This window comes from Sebastes umbrosus, chromosome 18 (genome assembly GCF_015220745.1).
Source record: "Sebastes umbrosus isolate fSebUmb1 chromosome 18, fSebUmb1.pri, whole genome shotgun sequence".
NCBI classification, from domain to species: Eukaryota; Metazoa; Chordata; class Actinopteri; order Perciformes; family Sebastidae; genus Sebastes; species Sebastes umbrosus.
In genome coordinates, this window is record NC_051286.1 from 3,670,230 (window position 1) to 3,690,970 (window position 20,741).

Below are 20,741 nucleotides of genomic sequence, written 5' to 3' on the forward strand. Positions count from 1 at the left end.
CCAAATAAAATGGATTTATAAAGACTGTCTCATGCAAAAGATGAACTTAGTAGTCAATTGAAATGTGCTGATGCAGATGCAGTTTCGATATAAACCTATACACAGGTGTGTCTTTAGCATAAGACTTTTGGACAACACATTATATACCTATGATGCAGTGAATTGTTCTATAATATTTACGATAAAGCTTTTCTGTTTATTAGTAAATGATTGGATGAATAATGCTACTTGAACACAAACATACAGACACTTGGCAATCACATTCTAGGAAAGCCTTATGAACTAGTTGCCTTTGTCCCTCCACACATACGTATAGAGTGGACTTTGGAGCCGGGACAGTACTGTATGTTATTCCCACCTGCTCCCGATACAGAACACCTTCGCTATAAAAGACAGACGAGGACATTGAGGCCTCAGTCTCGTCTGAGTACTCGCCAAAACAGAGAGTTGCATGATGGGGGATTTAAAGCTCTGTCTTACTCTTCTCCTAACCACACTCACCTTGGCTTGTAAGTATTCTTTTTAATGTATGCTTTTGATTGGTTATAATTTAATAGTATTAAAGCAAACACACCAAAGTGAAAACTCTGATCGCTCTTTCAAGTTTTCTTGAAGGAAGAAACAAAATAAATTTTTCTTATGTTTTTTTTTTACAGATGCCCAGGAGGAGCGGGGAACCTGCCTGAGTAAGTTCCTCTATTTTCACATGTTAACTACACTGCAGCTGCTCCAAGAAATCTACAAGTGAGATTCAAAGTTCGGTTTACGTCTGATATCCCAAAATATGAACTGAACTTTGATGCTCTCTGTGTTAACCCTCTGATACCCGCGATCACGACCAGCTTTGCTGTCTTTCAGAGGTTGTAGTAGGTTCAGTTTTAGGGCTGGAGTGAAGCTACAGATATCATATGAAACTAAAAAACCTAACGAACCCAACGGTACCATGTCATGGTAGCTTGTCAGGAAGGAGGTTAAATAGCGCTCCAAAGTTAGGCTAAATTTTGGTGAGAAAAAATGAAATTCTTGCAGAAATGTCCAAATGTATAAAGTTTTATGATCCCAAATCACAGCGTGTTTTTTTCTATGGTGTTCCTCAAGGTCTTGGTGTTTTAATGTGGTATTTTGGAGGGATTATTGATCATTTTTATTAATTCTCTTTAGCACCAAATCTATGTAACAAATGGTATCAACCCCAAAAACTTCTGTATCAACTTATGAGACATAATAGAGCATGGGGATGACCATCATATATTTATATCATCATGTTCTAAGCCCTTATACACTTTCACAATTCATTTTATATAATTAATGAATTCATTCATTGATGTTTATTTCTGATTTACAACTAGACTTCACACACAGAGCAGCATCTCAAATTAATCTTCAGGTTCCCAGCTTTCAGATGATGTACACCACTTCTATGTGACATCTACTGTTGACCTGCTATCTCCCCCCAAAGACCTCCTATAACCCCCTAAAGGAGACAAAAACAGGTCTATTGTGGGTCTCAGAGGGTTAAAATACCATTTGATGTCTTATCCATGTTGCATTTTTCAAACCATGGCTGAATTGTTGTGCTTTCTCACAATACTTGCAGCATTCTGCTAATATAAAATCTTCTCTACCAGTAAACCAAAGGTACAAAGCCTACCACAAGTATGAATACTTGTACGTAGCTGAGTCCTTGAACGCTATCAATGGAGCTTCACATCTGAGGAACGGACCTAAGGCCACTTGCAAGGTACAGTGGCACTGTTTTAACAGCTATTCTATTGAATCCATTTAATGTACATCGTGTTCTTTCTACACTACATCTAACAGCTAAAATAATCTTTTTCAAACAGGTTGAAATTGAAGTACCTCAGCCTTGTAGTTTCATCGTGCGCACCTCTGGCTGTAGCCTGAGTGAGGTGGTCGACATGGACGCAGAGGGCAACCCCGTGTTCGGTCCAGCACCCAGCTCTGATGACTTTGCTTCTGCAATGGAGAGGTAAATGTTCCTCATACAGTTGCATGAACACACATTATGAAATGAAACACATTTGCTATATAGGACTTGATGGTAAAAGTCTCACATGTTCTGTAGGTATCCTCTGCAGGTTGTTGTTGAGGGTGTGTACGATGTGGAACTGTACCCCGAGGACGGTGAGACGACAACAATCCTGAACATCAAGAGGGGAATCATCTCTGCCCTGGCTGTGCCTCTGCTGGAAGAAGACAAGAATAAGAACATGGTAAGTCTCCTACTTATAATACGTCTCACTTCCTCATGTGAGAACTGTTTCCTCAAACACAATCAACAGATGGTAAATGATATCAATATCTCTGTTCACACCCCATTTCAGCCAACTATCCACGGCAAGTGCAAGACCAGTTATTCCATCAACGCTAGAGAGGACATTGCAACTGATATCAGCCTCACCAGGGACCTGTCCGGATGTGATGAATTTAAACCCATCAGAGATCACACCAGCCCTTTGGCGCTTATCTCTGGCATGGTAAGATATCCGAGCAACACATGGGCGGGTCTGGTTTGAAATGCTGACAAAGTCAATTTTTCCTAATAAGCAAAACTGCTGACCCGATCTAACTGACTCAAGATCCAACAAATATCACATCACTGCACTGATTATGTTTGTCGCACATGTAATCTCTCTGCAGTGTAGTGTCAAAGCAAACCAAAAACGGCACCTTTAGCAGCCACAATGCCAAAAAACAAGATTTGGAAACACCCAAATCGATGGAAACAAACAAACAACAGCATAAATTAAAGCTGCAAGCAGCGATGATCGGACCCTCGCACCTTTGCGCACGTCGGGGGTACTGGCGCTGGTCGACGCAGCCCTACATTTCTGTGACCATCGGACACTGCACACATAAGTTAGACATTATTTCCTGCGTTGATTAAATGGCACAGGAAATGATGGATTGCAAATTTTGCACTACTCCCTGTGTCATGCAAACATGCATTATGTTGCTCGAGATTGCAGACTAGAAATCGATGACTATGAGTCAATATTGTCATGAAGATGTCCTCAGGCCTGGACTGCTCTGAAGTAGGTCAAGTTTGGGGCAGATTTGACCAAGTACAGTCGAGTTACAACAATCTGTCGGTTTAATGGCGAATCATGTAAACCACGCCACGTCAACGTCGTTTCATAAAAACTCACGATTTTAACAACTTTTCATCACAAAGGTCTTTACATTGTAATGACCAAATTTGCAGTCTATCGGGTAAAACCTCTAGGAGGAGTTCATTAAAGTACAGAGCCTGGAAATGGCCAAAAATACACAAAACAAATCACACCAAATTAAAAATGGCCAACTTCCAGTTGGGTGTAGAGCATGTCCCCAAGAGACTTTTTTTAAAGTCTACATGTGATGCATGTGCCTACCAAATTTCGTACATCTAGGTGAAATAAAACACAAGATTAGCGAAATTCTTTGTCTTTCAGCACTACCCTCTTGCCCAGCTGGTCAGAAGCTCACAGACCTGCAACTACAAGTTTGACAATGAGAACAAACACATGACCTCTGGCTCCTGCACTGAGAACCACATCCTCATTCCCTACTCTCACAAGTAAGTCCAACCAAGGGTCCAACACTACAACCTCTTAAAGACAGTAATGTCGGCCGGGATCGCCCGGTGATCTCGTGGGTGTCAGAGCGTTTGATAATTATTTTTTTAGAGGTGCTGAGATGAAATTTAGGTGAGCTTGAGCACCCCTAAAAAGAGTCTAAAATCGGCAAAGTGTCCAACCTTATTACACTCTTTACTCTGCTCCATTATGTAAGTGTACGTACTGATATGTCTTGTCCATAGATTCTACTGTACTTTTCAAATTTGTGTTGTCTCCACAGGGGAGAATATGGAGTTACCAATGTTGGAAAACAAGAACTGACTCTGGTTCAGGTCTCTCCTCACGATCAAAGGATCTTTTACCGCGGTAAGCTCCTCTTCTTATCTCTGTTCTGTTTATTCAGGGCTGATTATTAAAAATGGAATTAAAGATTTTGTCAACTCATTCCAAACATTTACTTGTGCATCACAGGCGACATTTTCAAGGGTCTTTTCATGGAGGCTGTCGAGGACAAGAGTGTTGTCCAGGATAAAGACGCAGGTCTGAACCTCCTGAGAGAACTAGACAGTCTGCCCGAGACCGAGGGAGAGAGGAGGGCCCACCTCTTCCACAAGCTTGTCAGCGTGGTCCGTGGAATGAAGACCGAGACCCTGAGTACTGCCATTCCTGAGGCTCTTGCGGTGTCCCGTGTCCTGACCTACCAGGTTCTGGTCCAGTGTGGAACCCCTGAGTGCAGCAGCGCCATCATGCAGATCCTCAGGACTTTTGACAGCTCCTCCCTCGAGGTCGATGCCAGTGTTTTTGCTATGGGACTCGTGTCCAACCCCTCTGCCCTCCTGATCAATGACATGCTCGAGATGGCCAAATACAAGCCCAGCAAGCCCATCATGTATGCGCTGAGCAATGTTGTCAAGAGGTGAGTAAAGTTAACCACACTTTAGTTAAATATCAGAATAATATTTCAGCAAACGTCGTGTAAAAAAAGATACGCAGGCTTGAATTCTAAATATTTTGTCTACAGGTTTTACAAAGCTGAAAAAAAACTGATCCCTGAGATTTACTCTGTTGCTGAGTTCATGGCTGCCAAGTTGGGTGACTGCTCTGGTGACGAGGACAACACTTTTATGACATTGAGAGTGAGTAACCTTCTCTATTGATCGAAATTGAAATGGCCGCCAACACCAATGAGAACAATATTAACGTGTCCTTTGACTCTAGGTTATTGGAAACATGGCTCCAGCTCTGGTATCTGCTGGTCCTGCACTCAGATCTGCTGTGATCCAGTGTGTGAACCAACCTGCTGCTGCCCCGACTGTGCAGCAGGCTGCGGTCCAAGTGTTCAGGCTGACTCCCGTCCCCGAGGAGGCAAGTCAAATTATTTCAAATGTTTGACACATTATTGGAATAATTATTTTCGTATACTCATTTCTATGGATATCTATTGGTCACAGGGCAGAGAGGTTCTCATGCAGGTGCTTTTGGACAGTGCCAGCCCCATGCAAAAGCGCATTGCTGCATATCTGGTACTTATGAAGGACCCTCAGCCCGCTGAACTGACCCAGCTGGTTGACGCCTTGCCCAATGAGCAGGACAAACAAGTCAAGAGCTTTGTGATCTCCCACATTACCAACATTTTGTCCTCAACTGAGCCACAGACCCAAGAGTAAGTGAAAAACAGATGCATATTTGTTAAATTTGTTGTTCCACTCAAGTGTACCGATTTGATCACCATCAGATGTTGAAGAGTAATATAATTTTTTTCTCTTTCCTACAGACTGGGACAGAAGATTCGTGATGCCCTGCAGGGTAATGAGGTCGGGCCCAACATGGACCCCATCAAGTTCTCTCGCAACTACAAGATCGGATCTGTGGAGGGCAACATGATCTTTGAGGGAACCAGCTATCTGCCCAAGGAGGTCATGCTTGAAATGACTCTGAAGGCTTTTAGCTACGACATGATGGAGGTAACATTTTGAGCTATTTAAATCCAAATTTAAGAAGACAATGTTTAGAGTTCTGTTAGTAAGTGTTGTATTTACAGATTGGTATGGAGGGCAAAGGACTTGAGCCAACCGTTGATGCCCTGTTTGGAGAGAACGGCTTCTTCCCCGACACTGCCCTGAAGACAATGTACATCATTTCTGACAACATGCCCCTCAGAGTCAACGAGATCCTGCAGAACATGCTGCCTGCTCTGAAGAACGGCAGAATGAAGAGACAGGTATTCAGAGAAATCTGTTTTGTTTATCCACCTTTTTCCTAGCCCCCATGATGCCTTGTGTGAATTATGGGGGTAACTTCCGGTGCTTTATTTAGCTTTGTCTGGTTGTAAGTAAGTACCAGAGCTCCGCAAGGACATTTTAGAAAATTTAAATTTAACGTCAGTTAAATATCTGTTAAAAAATTAAAGCAGGATTTGCTAAATTGAAGGCAAATTACTTTTCAAAAGAAGCGCTGTTGGCAGTTAGCCACTATGGTTAGCCTATGGGACCAACTAGCTGATGGTACGTGTCCACAGGGGCGTTTTTTATCATGAGAGATCGCCTCGCTTCCCAGCATTGGACGCTTGATGGGCTGCACCTAGACACACTCTGCACCTGATTGGACGAACGCTTTCCCTCGTGCGCTGCTGCTCCCAGCTTTCAAACCGGAAACGATATGGTGGCTCATTTGGAAACTTCCTTCTCTTATTTCACGAAAAATAGTTCACCGAAATGTGTTTCTGAAAACATTTTATGTGAAAAATAAGCCATGCAGTTGCTGAATCTGTCTTTATTTTGCATCGACAAGACTTAGTTTAAAAGTTTCCCTGGAGTTTCCAGAGGCGGCGAGTCGCGTCGTACGCCCGTGATTTGCATAAAGTAGCCTTGACTTCAACATTATGCAAATGAGGAGTGGGCCATGTGACACCCTGTCTCTCGAACCGCGCCGCCACGCTACCAGAATGCATTGCACAGCTGCTTACATAGACAATGAATGGGAAGCGTGGAAAGGACAGAGTCTGTGGACACATACTTTTACTTCCACGACCCCGCCGGAAGTTACGCCCATAATCATTTCTACAGTAACGCCCCTGAGAATAAGGTGGATATGAAATGTATTAAATATCTCATTAGTAACCATGAGGTTGGATTTGTACCAACTGCAATGAATTAATAATACAGTTTGGACATTTATGTATAGGCCTCCCAGAACCTGATGAGGGAGATCGGACGCAACCTCAACAAACTCGTGAGGGAAATGAAGACGGCACCGTCTCCAGAGGCGATGGTTTATCTGAGACTTTTGGGAAATGAGCTGGGTTATATGAAGACCAATGAAATCACAGAGATGGTCTACTCTGCTGCCATGACGATTGACAGCATGTTCAAGATGTTCCCGACTGATGTAAGTTATTTTCACTTCAAATATTTGACATATTTATTTATTTATTTATCTTTGTTGATCATTTGAGTTACATTTGTATTTCTTGTTGTTGTTTTTTACCACAGATCATGAAGGCACTGATGACAAAGGCAGACAACACATTCTTTGCCCACTACATCTTCATGGATAATGAATTTTTCCTGCCTACTCTCACTGGTGTGCCTCTGAGGATTGCACTGTCTGGTACTTTCACCCCTGGTATCAAGGGTGGAATTAAGATAGCTCCTGACATGGTAATTATCTTTAAAAGACAATCAAAAAATGTGTTTGACAACTAACTAACTGTACGGATTTCTAAACATTTCTATTCAACACAAGTCACCTATGTCTACTTTGTTTCCACAGAGCAAAGTTACCTTCATGCCCTCCGCTGGCATTGAGTTTGTATCCCAGATTGGTTCCTGCATCCCTGAATATGTCAACTCTGGATTAGAGATGCACACCAACTTTTTCCACGAGAGTGGGCTCAGTGCCAAGATCTCCATGGAACCTGACAATGTCAAGCTGACCATTCCTGCTCCAATGAGTCCTACAAAGTTCATCAAGATGACGTAAGCATAAAGCTTTGTTTTAACTTTGTTAACATTTCACCGTCTTTGTTACGCTACGCCCAACGGAGATAATTGCGAGTCGCTGCAAAGTCACAAGCTCTGCAGAATTAAGTGGAATATGATGGAAACTAACAAAAGGAAGAGCAGCTACAACAAAGACTGTGAAACTACTTTATAAGCCAGTGGAAAGCGATTCTCAGAGTATTTTGTGAAATTTGCCAGTTATTTTTCAATTTCACACAGGTTGAATAAGACATGAAGCTCCACAGTTCATGTGAGTCTCACAAGAAACGTGCGGCTCAAAAAGAGACGTGCCGATCTCTGGATGCATTCGGGCAAAGCATAGAGATGTTACAAGATAAGGGGGAGAATATAAAAATTTATTATTTAAGTTAGATAGTTATTATATCAAAATTGTAGACTACCTCTCAGCCTTGGTAATGTGTCCCACATTGTCCAACACAAACATACTCTTTGTCCCACATTTGGTTTGTTAGGTTCTGCTCATCCTAACTGCTATCCTTGTAACTTTCCTACATAGAAACACTCTGGTGGCAGTGACTGGATCAGAGGTGAAGACCATTCCCCCGATGGTGATGGACCAGGTTGATGTTAGTGAGTGCACTCCCGTCTTCGCTGGAATGAAATACTGCACCGCTCTGCAGTACACTGATGCTTTCTCTCAGGGGACAGCCCCCTACTTCCCCATCACCGGAGACAGCAAGTGAGCAAGCCTCTGAACCACCAGCAAACATGCGTCTCTCAAATTAAATTAGTTTACTGACAAATACGGGCTTATTTTTTTTATCTTAACAGATTTGCTGTGGAGTTCCATCCGACTGGTGAAGTCACCGAGTACACAGCCACTGTTGCCTACGAGCTCCTCAGGGAGGGAGAAGAGGGCCGGCAGAAGGTTGACTCTGTGAAGTTTGTTCTGAGGGCTGAAGGTAAAGTACAATATCGAATCTGTACCCAAGTATCGTGTTATAGGTTTATCATCCCAGCCCCACCCAAAACGTTTATATAGTTGTGTAATAGTACTCTATTGGTTGGTCAATAACAGGTGCAGAGCCCACTGAAGCCAGAGCAATGATGAAATATAACAGAAGAAAGAATGTCATCACGGCTGACATCCAGATCCCCGACTACGATGTGGAGGCTGGACTCAGGCTGGGTGTTGTCGATGGAAACACCAAGGGCAAAGGAACTCACTCCATCTCTCTTGACTTCATCAACAAGAACATCCCTCAGCTGTCCCTGGTTGGCCGTGCCAAGTAAGAAATCAACCATAAATCCTCACGACATAACATTAATGTCACCCTCATCATGGAGGGTATGCTAACTCACTGGTACATGTTTCAGTCTGAAGGCCATGAAGGAAGGTATGCTGCAAGTCCAACTTCTTGTCCCCTCAATCAAAGCTGATGCCACCGTCACAGCTAACATGAAACGTGATGAAGAATTGGAATTGGAGGTTAAGAGTGAAATCATGGTCATGGACGCCACCTCTGAGCAGAAAATCACAATGAAATACGGTACTATAAGTTTCTAGTTACTATATCTGTCCTGAATCTTAAGTGCTGGCATATTTCTACTTCAACCTGGCTCATAATTGGTTGGTCCGTTATCCTAAGGTGTCACAAGGTGACACTCATCGATATCTTACTAATGTTTTGGGATTCTTTTCAACTTTTTCTTTACAGATGACAGCAAAATTGAGGTTGAATTAGAGTCGGATGTGAACTCCGAGCTCTCGGACATCCTTCCATACATTGACGAGATGAAAAAGTATGGTAATGATGTTCTTGACATGCGGGTAGGGGAGACTGACATGACAGCCCATCAATTCCTCAAGGCATTTGTGGAGGTACGAATCTTTGATTTTAAAGTTATTTTGACTAACGTATCTTTGATTCTTCGTTGATTGGAGAAAGTATAAAACAGAGATTACTTATTCTTTAGGCAACAAACAACCACATGGAAAGCTACGGTGCTGATATCCCTTACATTGAGAACTTCAGAGTGCCTGATATTTCTGAGATTTCACTGCCAGAGACACTGTTCCTCAAAACGTAAGTCTGAAAGAACTCATCAGGATCAATATCTTAACTTTCAGAAAATGTTATTATGGAAAGTTAATTGATTTTTATCATTCATAACAGTGAGGCAAAGGTCGTCTACCACTTCAACAATGAGCGCTTCACCATTACTATCCCTCTACTTCTTGGAGGAAAGTCGACAGAAGAGCTTAACTTCCCACCAGCTTTGACCACACCGAGTTTGTCTCTACCCCAGTTTGGACTGGAGATCGTCTCCATGGAGATCCCCATCCCAGAGCTCGTTGTCCCTGAGAGCCTCACTCTGTCCATTCCTCTTTTTGGCAAAGCTGAGGTTTCAACTCAGATAAAGAGCAACCTATATGACATGGAGGCCTCAATGGCTGCCGGCAAAGATGTTGTGGAGACACCAAGCTACTCGGCTAAGTTTGATGTGAAAGGAACCTCCCCACTGGACATCCTCTCAATAAAAGTTGAAGGTATTTCATAAGAATTTGTTCCGTTCTTATATTTAACTGGCAGTTACAAGGATGTACTGTTCACTGTTGGTAGAGCAGTTTTCAGTTACAATTTTCTACTTAAACTTTAATTAAAACAATGTTAGGTTCAGTTACTATGTTGTTCTCTGAAACGACAACACCAAAGCAAAGGACTATGTATATTTCTGTTAGTTTTATTGTAAACCATTAAATTAATCTCAAAGTTGTGTCTAAAAGTAATGCCAGTATCTATGCAGGTACAAGTTATCTTTTCTTTTGTTGTGTTTTGTTTAGGATCTGGGATGTTGGCCACAACTGATTCCATCAAGGCCCATTTAAAAAGCTCTTTGTCTCATAAATTCCTTGAAGCCAGTGTTAGTATTGTTGAGGATGTAACCATCACAGACAAAATCAACTTGAAATCAAGCTGCAAGATTGAAGCCAAAAGCCCATTTGGTCTCAATATTGCATTAGAACACACTGGCATGACTGCAATCAACACGGAAGAAATCTCTGCTGATAGCAACTTTGACGGAAGGTTCACATCTGGACCCATGTATGGCACGACCATAGCGACTCAGTCATTCGCCATCTTCCCATTCAGGCAAGAAGCAAAACTTGATTCTACTGTTCAGTTTGACTCCACCATTGTTAAGGCCCAGAACACAATTGCAGCAAGCCTTGCCGATGGTGAATTCTCAGTTGTGTCTAACACCAATGCTTTTGAAGACATCTTGACCCATGTTGCTGAGCTTTCCTTCAAAGACAGCAAGCTGTCACTGAAATGTGATGCAAATGCCATTGCTCTTGGCATGAAGATCCACAACCAGGCTGAAGCCTCTGCTGGTGCCAATGAAGTCATTGTGAAAATGGAGACAAATGCGGACCACTCTGAAAACCGTGTTTACTCTCTGCTGACTGCCTCTCTTAATGTCAATGGTCTGGATGTAAATAGCGATGCCACCATAATGCTCCTTGAGAATGAGGCTACTCACAAGGCTACTCTGAAAATGAACAAGGACGGTTTGACCACAAGTGGAACAACCACCCTCCAGAGCCCTCTGTCCCTGGAAAACACCTTCAATGCTGGGCTTGATGCTTCGAGAGCTACTCTATCCATTACCAACAAGGCTGCAATGCGTGACATCAAGGTTGATAATGCCAACACTCTGACCATTACTCTCTCTAGCCTTGACTTCAACTCAAAGGCTGAAGCCACCGCCAGTGAGTATGCATCTTACACTCATGATATCACCATTGACCTGAAACCCTACACTGCCTCTGCAAATGTCAATAACAACCTGAATCTTCTGGCGGCCAACTTCATTAATGAGGCTCAGCTGCAGGCAGAGCTTTACAAGATGGACCTGACTGGAAGTCTGAAAGCAATCTATGGTGAGGAAGAGATCAAGCACACCTATCAGATAAATTATGCTGATATGACGGCTAACGCAAAGTGCAGCACCACTGGAAAACTCTTTGGAACTCACATGAGCCACAACACCGAGCTTGAGGTCGTCGGTCTTGCTGCCAGGATCACTAATGATGCCCGCTTCAACTCACAGCCAATGCGCTTTGACCACACCATCCGTTGCAGCGTTGTTCCTTTTGATTTCAACCTTGATGCCATTTTCAATGCTGATGGAGACATGACAATGTATGGAAAGCATAGTGCCCAGCTCTATGGCAAGTTCCTCCTTAAAGCACAACCCCTTGCGTTTGCTAGCTCACATGAATGCAGAGCATCAGTAAACCAGCAGCTAGATACCGGTTTCGCCCTTGAGACGATTATTGACAACAACATTGATACTGTTCTGTCACCCCAAGAGCAGAAGACCAGTTTTAGAATGAAGTCTAAATTGAATGAACACATTTTCAACCAGGACATGAGTGTTTACAACACTGCTGAGAGAACTGGAATTGAGGTTTCTGGCAAAATCCTCACAAACATCCTCAACATAGACTCCATGGAGAACCAGGAATTTGCCATTTCTGGCTTCCTCAAGTATGACAAGAGCACAAATAGTCACATAATTCAGTTTCCTATGATTGAAAGTCTTTCTACTTTCTTGGAAAGCATCAAGGGTGTTGTTGTGCGTGTTGCAGAGGCATTGCAAGACTATATCAATAATGAGGAGATAAGGGCTAAACTTGAAGCTCTTCCCCAGTATGTAAGTGACTTTGTTTCTCAACTGAATATAGAAGGAAAGGTTGATCAGCTGATGCAGTATTTCAATGATTTTACCGAAAACTATGTCATCTCCGTGGAGGATGTGGAAGCTTCTTTGAGGAATCTGAAGGTTTCTGTTGAGAAACTGCTGGCTGATCTCACTGTTTACATCCAACACTTTGCCGGTATGGTGAAAGAGATTATTGTTAGTGGCACCCTCCCTGAAACCCTCATTCAGAACATCCAGGAACAGCTGAATGCCATCAATGAGGAGTATGACATCCAGGCAGTGGTTGTGTATGTGATTGATACCATGAGGGAGATGATCCAGCAGATTGACTTGGAAAAACTCAAGGGCAGCAGCATCGCATTCCTGCATGATATCGATGCCAAGTATGAAATCAAGGCCAAACTACAGACAATCATAAGTGATATGAAACAAATAATTGAGACCTTTGACCTTCAAAAATTCATTGTTGAGCTGAAGGAGTACATTTCATTCATCAACTTTAAAGCTCACATTGAGACACTAGTGAGTCAGATCCCCACAGAGATTTTCAGCGATATAACCGATTACATCAATGAAAAGATTCAGGACCTTGACATTCTAGGTAAGATCGACACATTTTATGCCAAGTTGAGAGACTTGATCGTAAAGTTTGAGGCTGACAAAAAGGTTCAGGCTGTCTTGGAAAAGGTTGCGGAGCTCATCAAGCAGTTCAGAATTGAGGTAACTATCAGGACTGTAGCCAACATGGTGAAGGACGCAGACATCCCTACCAAATTCATGCAAGTCTTCCAGGGTGCTATCAACTACTTGAAAACAACTGAGATTGAGGATGTAATTTCACAGTTGAATTTATATATCGGCATTATTGAGGAGAAAATTAATTCATTGGATTATAATGACTTTGTGGATTACATCAATGAAATGATAGCTAAGTACACTACTCATGTGAACGACCTGATCAGGTCTCTTGAAATCCCCCAGAAACTTGAGGCAACAAGAAATTTTGCCAACTTTGTCTTATCGTCTGTTAGGGGTACTTTGGAACAAGTGAGAGAAATTAATGTGAAGGATATCTTTAACCAGGTTTTGTTAAATAACATGAAGGGATTTGCTGAAATTATAAAGCAGGAAATTGAAAAACTGGATGTTAATGCTAAAATGACCTCTTATCTGCAGTTGGCAAGGAAGGGCTATACTGATTTCATAACCATTGCCACTGATATGCTCACCAATATTGTTGAGATCATTAAGAAGGTGGCACCTCAGCAAAAAATTGTCAGTGAGATATCGCAGATCATTGAGGGGCTCATTACTGGACTGAAGACAGCCGAGCTGAACTTGCCATCCTTCACCCTTCCTCTCACTGATCTTGTTGTGCCTTCCATGAAGTTCAGCATAGATAAGCTTCACCAGTTTGAAATCCCAACACAGTTGGACATCCCAGAGTTCACTATCATGGGCTTCTACACTGTGCCAGCCACCGTCATCTCAACAAATGAAATCAAGCAGAGAATCGTTGACTTAATTGATTTCATTCTCAACCTCGAGATGAAGATGTTTGATATGGGTGCTTCCTTTGGAGACCTGACTGTGAACTACCTTCCTGCCCTGCCTGAGTTTTCACTTCCTGAGATTACCGTACCCGAGTTTTCCTTCCCCGCTCTTCCTCATGTTCCAGCAGAGAAACTTGTCAAGACTCTCCAACTCCCAACATTTAAGCTGCCAGTCATTCCTAGTGAGATCAGAATCCCAGGATTTGGTAAACTGAGTTATGAGATAAAAGTCAACTCCCCCATCTACACTATTAGGAATGCTGCTGAAGTCCAGAGCTCTCTTGATGTAGATGATACTCCTCAGCTGACAGCTTTTCTGACTTCCCAAGGGACATCTCTTAGCTTTGAAATCCTTAACTTCAACCTGGATTCCACTGCTCGTATTGCTGTTCCCGAGGGATATCGTGTGATTGCTGCTGAGACCCTTAAGTTCACTCACGATTGTCTTGTGTTGGACCACCAAGCATCTGTGACATTTAATGACTTCTCAGCCCAGGCCTCAGCCAAGACCACAGTCAAGGCCACCACAGCACCTTACAATGCTGAGCTTTTAAATGAAGTATTCTTAGCTACCAAGGATGGTTTATCTGCCACTATTAACACTTCCTATAAACATGTGCTCAACCTACCCGTCATGGGCCTCACTGGTGAGACATCTGCAACTCAAAAAGCTGTGGCCCGCCAGGAAGGTACCTCTATTACAATAACTGTTGGAAATCAGGGTACTACCACCTTCAACTCTCATGACAGTACCCACAAGAGTGACCTGGAAGTCACTGTCAATCCAAGTACACTCAAGCTGACCTTCAGTAGTGACACAGATACAGTCCTTTTGAAGATGAAACAGACCCTGAGTGCTGACTTTGTCATCTTCAGCTATTTCAAGGTTGATATTCGCTCTGAAGCAGAAGGCCCTACATTCAAAAACAACCTTCTAGTGGGATCAGCTAATGCCAATCTGCAAGACATGAACCTTGAGCTGAAGGCAACCCATAGCACAGATTTAATTGGTGTTGTCAATGGAGCCCTATACAATATGATCGATGTTGCTCTCAGTCCCGGAGAGGTTGTGTTCAGCTTTAAGAATAAGGGCAACACCAAAGTCAATTTCAATGATGCTCTTACTGTCAAAATTGATCTGCAAAATGATTACTCCGCAACACTTAGGCCCGACACGCAACACTTGAACACTGTAGCTCTGGCCCGTTTTAATCAGTACAAACTGTTCGGGAACTTCACTGTAGACAACAATGAGAAAGAGGCTGCCGTCCTCGCTGCTGTAGAGGGGGAAGCAAACCTTGATTTCCTGACTAGACCCCTCAGCATTCCTGAGATTTATATTCCATTTGTTGACAAACATACCCCAGCTATTAGTGATCTTGACTTGTATGACCAAACTGGGCTGAAACGCATTTTGACTACCACTGAGCAGACTGTTGACGTCAACGCCAAGATTGTTTACCAGAAAAGCCAGGCTGCTCCCCTTGATATGATGGGTCTGATCCAGATTCCCTCTGTGGGTAACCTCATCACAGAGCTGTCCTTCAAGTCTGCCATCCTTAATCTGAATGTCAATGCTGGACTGTATGCTGAGGATGATCTTGTGTTCCGTCTGGGAGCTACCACAGCCTCCGTGTTTGAGGGTCTGAAAGCCAAACTTGATGGCACCACCAGTCTGACCACCAAGAGAGGAATCAAGTTGGCCAATTCCCTGTCCCTTGAACATCGTCACATTGAAGGCACTCATGACAGCACCTTCAGTATGAGTACCGAGACTTTCGAAACTGCCGTCTCTGTGGCTACAGTTGCAAAGATTGCCCTGCCTATACTCAACCTGGAGGTAAACCAAAATTTAGTTGCTGACACCAAAACCAAAGCAAATGCTGTCTCTACCTTGAGGATGAAGGGTGATTTCAACCTCCCTGTGATCAAGGCTGTTGGAAAGGCCGATGCAGACCACAGTCTGAAAATTGAGGGAAGCTTTAAGTATGTTTCCATGGAGTCATCTACTAAGACCAACATCGACGGCACAGTGCTTGAAGACTGTCTAATTTTGGGACTCCTGGATAATGAAGTTAATCTGTACCTGAATAACGATGGCCTACGCTCCACCTCCAAGATTATTACTGACGCCAAATTAAACTATGGTACCACCAAAGTCATTAGCATGGATGTAAATGAAAATCTTGCTGTTGAGGCCTCCCTGAGCCGTGTGTATGCCGTGCTGAAGTATACTAGCAACAATGAGGCAAACCTGTTTAGTTTCAACACCAATGGGAAGCATCTTGTCCAGGCTACCATTGATCTTGCCCCAACATCTTCCTTGACTGCTGATATTGAGATTGACATATCTCAGCCAAGCACCCTGGGTGACCTCTCCATCTTTGAGAAGATTGTTGCTGAAGTGACAGCCGCCAAGCAGAAGATCTCTACCGATGGCAAATTGGTCAGCCCACTGTACACCACGAACGTGGCAACTGACGTAGAGGGCAAAGCTCCTGTCTTCAAAGTCAACTTCAGGTCTTCTGCCTCCTCTGCCTTTGTCTTCTTGGAATATGACCTGGACTGTAAGTTTTTTTTTTTTCTGTAGCATATTATATAACTTTTATATCTTAAATAGAAAAGCATAATTATGTATTTACTTTATTTAACTAAAGTCAATGTGCTTCAACAGCTCCCATTACCATAACCTTTGAAGATGCTGGCGTAAGCCTGACTGGGAAGGCAGTTTTCACCCATGCCGATCTGACCATGGACATTCAACACGCTCTTTCCCATACACCGAGGTAACAGTTTAAATCAGCATTGTGTGCGATATGTTTTGGAATTTACAGTTGTAATTTGACTTATTACTCCAGATCACATACATTTTTACTCGTATCCCAAGAAAAGACACCATATAATGAAAGATATTCATACTTATTTCCTGTTAAATAGTTCTGTTTCTTGGGTAAAGTTGGGCATACATTGTACGATTTTAGAAATGTTGTTGTGTAATTCCTACTCTGACTGTACGAGTAGATCGTTTGTGATGTAAAGCTAAAGCTCAGAATTTATGTGCTCACACTGTACGTGTAAAATTGAAAAAGAACCCGGTCCGTCGGTTCCTGCGGGCCGTTCTGGCTGTTGACAGTTATCAATAAAGATTTGTTTGAAAGCTCTGAGGCCTGTACGGGTCACAACGCTAGCAATGCAGAAACGTGCTGCCTTGATCTTCTGTGCCATCCTGTCTGCTAAAACGTCTAAAATAAAAAAAGGCGCCTGCATATATGGACTCGCAGGTGGCTAGGAAGACGTGGACAGTAGTTATGGCTTGTCCATTTTGCAGAGAGAATTGGAGGTAAGCTAGCTACGTTTTACCATATATTGTACATTGTTATCTTGCTAGCTACGCTCTGATTACTGTTAAAAAAGTAGAAAAAAGGCACTGACGGGGAATCGGCTCGTTGCTCTGCTTCAACTGTGCAAGAGCCTGTGGACGGCCGACTGAAATTTCTGACATGTCGGAAATTCATTCGACAATCGGTCCTCGGTCCTCCCTGCACACTGCGAGGCAAACGACGCCTGACGAAGCTGAAATGCGGTCCAACTCTAACTTTATAAGTTGTGAAATAAGGCTGAACTCGTACAGTGTATGCCCAGCTTTAAAGTTGCCTTTTTTACTACATAAAAGTAACACATTCCTGTCTGTCTCTACAGCGACTCCCGTTTCATGCAGAATGTGGACATAACCAGCCCTGCCTTCACTGACATGAACTTGCGTTATGCTGTCCGCAAAGATGGAATCAGCGCCACAATTTCAATCCCATCTACTGGCTTTCTGGGTCTTCAGCTCCAGGGCAGGGCCCCATCGCAGATGAACGCCAGGCTCTATGGCCGTTATGCTGTAAGGAGCTCATACCGCTATTATATTTGCACAATTACATTGATGTTACAATACATCTCATTTTATGTTTTTTTTTTCTGTTAAACAGTCTGAACCTGGGAAGGATGTTGATATCTTCGCAATCAGAGCTTCTGCCAAGGACGCTAATAAAATGAATCTGAATATGGTCTTCAACATGGAGGCCCCCGACATCTTGCTCAGCGGACTACAAGAAAGACTTCCTGCCATCACCTCTTGTTTGTCTAGCTTTGCTGAGAAATACCAACTGTTCAAACATGCTGCTCAGCTCAAGGATATTATCATTTACTATATTGAGGAGGCCCACAACATTGCAAACAACCATGCCCCACATCTGAGCCAGGTGTCCATCCTCTTTAGAAACACCGTTGTTCAGTACCAGAAGACTTTTCAGGTCTTCCTGGATAATGCCATCAAGGTCCTGAGGGAGATCCAGGTCAAACTGCCCGGCTCTGATGAGATGATCCCTCTCATTGAGGTGCTCAATAAGCTCACCATCAGCATTACTACTATGCTACAAAAGGCAATGCAACTGGTGGCTGTTAATGTAGAGGACTTTTTCAGTGCCGTGTTTGGCATGTTCAGAAAAATTCAGGTTAGAATGCCCATTGGTGATGTCATGGCTGGAGCCAAAATCATTGACAAGATTAAGGAGTCGGTAAAGACTACGTCTACTACTGTTGTAGATCACCTGAAGCAGATGGAGAGTCTAGACATGTTCCTGGTGAAACTGGGTGACGCCTTAAAATTCCTTGTTGACAAAACTCAGGACTTTGTTGACAACACCTTAAAGTCTGATGTCCTTGATGCCATCGCCGTCTACATTAATGCTCTCTATGACAAGCAAGTAAGCTTAATGAAATCACTCACCAACTATGCAAGCACAGCTGTGGACATCAGGTCTATAAATGGCGCCATTAATTACATTCTGGATGTTTTCAGATCTGTAGTGAATACATTTCACCACACCGTTACTGACTATCTGCAGCAGGCTCCTGCTCAATACAGGTCTTATATAAAAGTTAAGGGCAGGAAGCTTGAGATTAGTCTTTGATTCGTCCCCTCACCAATACGCTAAAATATTGAAATGCTACTCCTTGAATTGCTTCAGTATTATCTAAAGATAGATGTGTAAATGTTCAAAAGATAAAATCACAAAAAAAGATGAACAAATTCTAGATGAACATAAACTATCATGTTCAGTTTTATTTAAAAAATAGATGGAAAAACAGATATTACATGTAACAACCTGTATACTATGTGTTGCATACTGTTGTGAAATAAAGTGTGTTTACTGAATAATGTTGTGCAACAATTCTTTATTGTCCCCAATGTTTAAGGACACTACCTTACTTACCTCTGCATGGACTTGAACAACTACTTATAGATTTCTTATAAACATCAATTAATGCAAAATAAAATTCAAAATTCTGCAAAGTTCTTATAAACCACAATGCATGCATGCTACAAGTTAAGCATTTTTAGCTGGTTGCACTATATTGGAATGACGAGATTATAGTATATTTAATTCTATGCACGTAAAAATGACGATACAATTTAATTTAATTGGGTGTAAAACTACACTTTATAACTTACGATAGAGGATATAGGCATACTGTTATCTTGTCTGTAACATACATTTCCATATGCAAATGTCTCAAATTTTAGAAACTGCAATTGTGTCAAATATATTTTACATTGTCTGATAATATTTCTGTAATAAGGTCAAATATCTTGGACATTTTATCACAGGACAAATGACAGATAATGAAGATACTTATAGGCAATGCAGCATGATGTATGCACAAGCAAACATTTTCTTATATAAGTTTAGCACATGTACAGATGGAGTGAAGCTTATTTAAGTGTGCTATTAGTATACGTCTTGAACTTCTTCTTAAACTTAAAATAAGAGAGTATACTTTCAGTTTACCTTTTATACTGAATACTTGTTTACTACTTGTACTTGTACTTATCAAAGATATACTTAAGAAAAGTATACTTGGCTTATACTTACAAGTATACAGAAAAGTCTATGTGTACTTGGTTTATACTTTTGATAGAAATATAAGAAAAGTTTAATTAAGCATTCTTGCCCTATAGGCCTACAGAAAGGTCAACTTGGCTTGTAGTTGTGCTTACACAACTACAAGTTTGTAAACAGATGTGTAATAAATTTACTTTATAAAATATTAAATGTAATTGTGTTTTTAATCCACATACAACAACTACGTGGGTGGAAATGCGTGATGCTAGGACTGTCTACAGTACCATTTTTTGGGCTTCGGTAGTAATCAACAGCGAATATTCAAAGCTTCAGCCGTGTGTGCAGTGTGCTCCTAGCACTTATAGAGGAGTCAAAGGTCTTTAGTTGCACAGTTAAGAGCAGGAATCCTTCCTCTGACCCTCGAAGTCGATAGATTTAAAAACATCCAAGAGGACAACAGGTTGTGTGAAGTATGCGAGTTTGGAGAAGTTGAAAACGAATCACATTTTCTTTTATATTGTCCATACTATGATGAGTTAAAGGTCCCATATCATGCTCATTTTTAGGTTCATACTTGTATTTTGTGTTTCTACTAGAACATGTTTACATGCTGTAATGTTAAAAAAAAACTTTATTTTCCTCATACTGTCTGCTTGAGTATACCTGTATTCACTCTCTGTCTGAAACGCTCTGTTTTAGCGCATTTTGACGAAATTACAACAGAATTGCGTTACTAGGCAACAGCTTGGGTCCATGTGTACTTCCTGTCAGCTGATGACATTCACATACACTGCAACCAGGAATAAACTGGGACACATTTAGAATGTTTACGTTTAAATCTGTGTAAATGGTCTAAATATTGTATATTCATGACATCACAAATGGGCAGAAATCCTAACGGCTTGTTTCAAATGCAGAGTTTCTGAAGACGGGCTGTGTGTATTTCCCTGTGGATAGAGTGTTTCGATACTTTCACAGTATTTATATACGACTTAAGCCTGCTTTATAATAAAAAAACATGAA

The 20,741-nt window shown here is 42.0% G+C and overlaps 1 protein-coding gene across 1 annotated transcript; it reads left to right on the forward strand.

The window, feature by feature from the left end:
* Positions 1–454: 454 nt before the first annotated feature.
* Positions 455–18,892, forward strand: LOC119477124 (apolipoprotein B-100-like). Its single transcript, XM_037751004.1, has 28 exons — positions 455–509; positions 657–686; positions 1,629–1,741; positions 1,845–1,990; positions 2,087–2,234; positions 2,346–2,498; positions 3,456–3,580; positions 3,862–3,947; positions 4,053–4,497; positions 4,603–4,717; positions 4,800–4,946; positions 5,033–5,244; positions 5,356–5,545; positions 5,623–5,802; positions 6,765–6,968; positions 7,073–7,240; positions 7,353–7,558; positions 8,100–8,282; positions 8,375–8,505; positions 8,622–8,832; positions 8,921–9,093; positions 9,262–9,425; positions 9,521–9,630; positions 9,721–10,094; positions 10,389–16,394; positions 16,502–16,613; positions 17,527–17,713; positions 17,802–18,892. The coding sequence occupies exons 1-28, from the start codon at positions 455–457 to the stop codon at positions 18,783–18,785; spliced, it is 11,358 nt and encodes a 3,785-aa protein (XP_037606932.1). The 3' UTR covers positions 18,786–18,892.
* The last annotated feature ends 1,849 nt before the right edge of the window (positions 18,893–20,741 follow it).

Excerpts from the sequence above, each read along its gene's own strand:
- LOC119477124 (XM_037751004.1), top strand. The coding sequence starts at position 455 with ATGGGGGATTTAAAGCTCTGTCTTACTCTTCTCCTAACCACACTCACC. Across the intron at positions 5,546-5,622 it reads TTAGCTACGACATGATGGAG|ATTGGTATGGAGGGCAAAGG; the intron begins GTAACATTTTGA and ends TTGTATTTACAG. Across the intron at positions 6,969-7,072 it reads TCAAGATGTTCCCGACTGAT|ATCATGAAGGCACTGATGAC; the intron begins GTAAGTTATTTT and ends TTTTTACCACAG.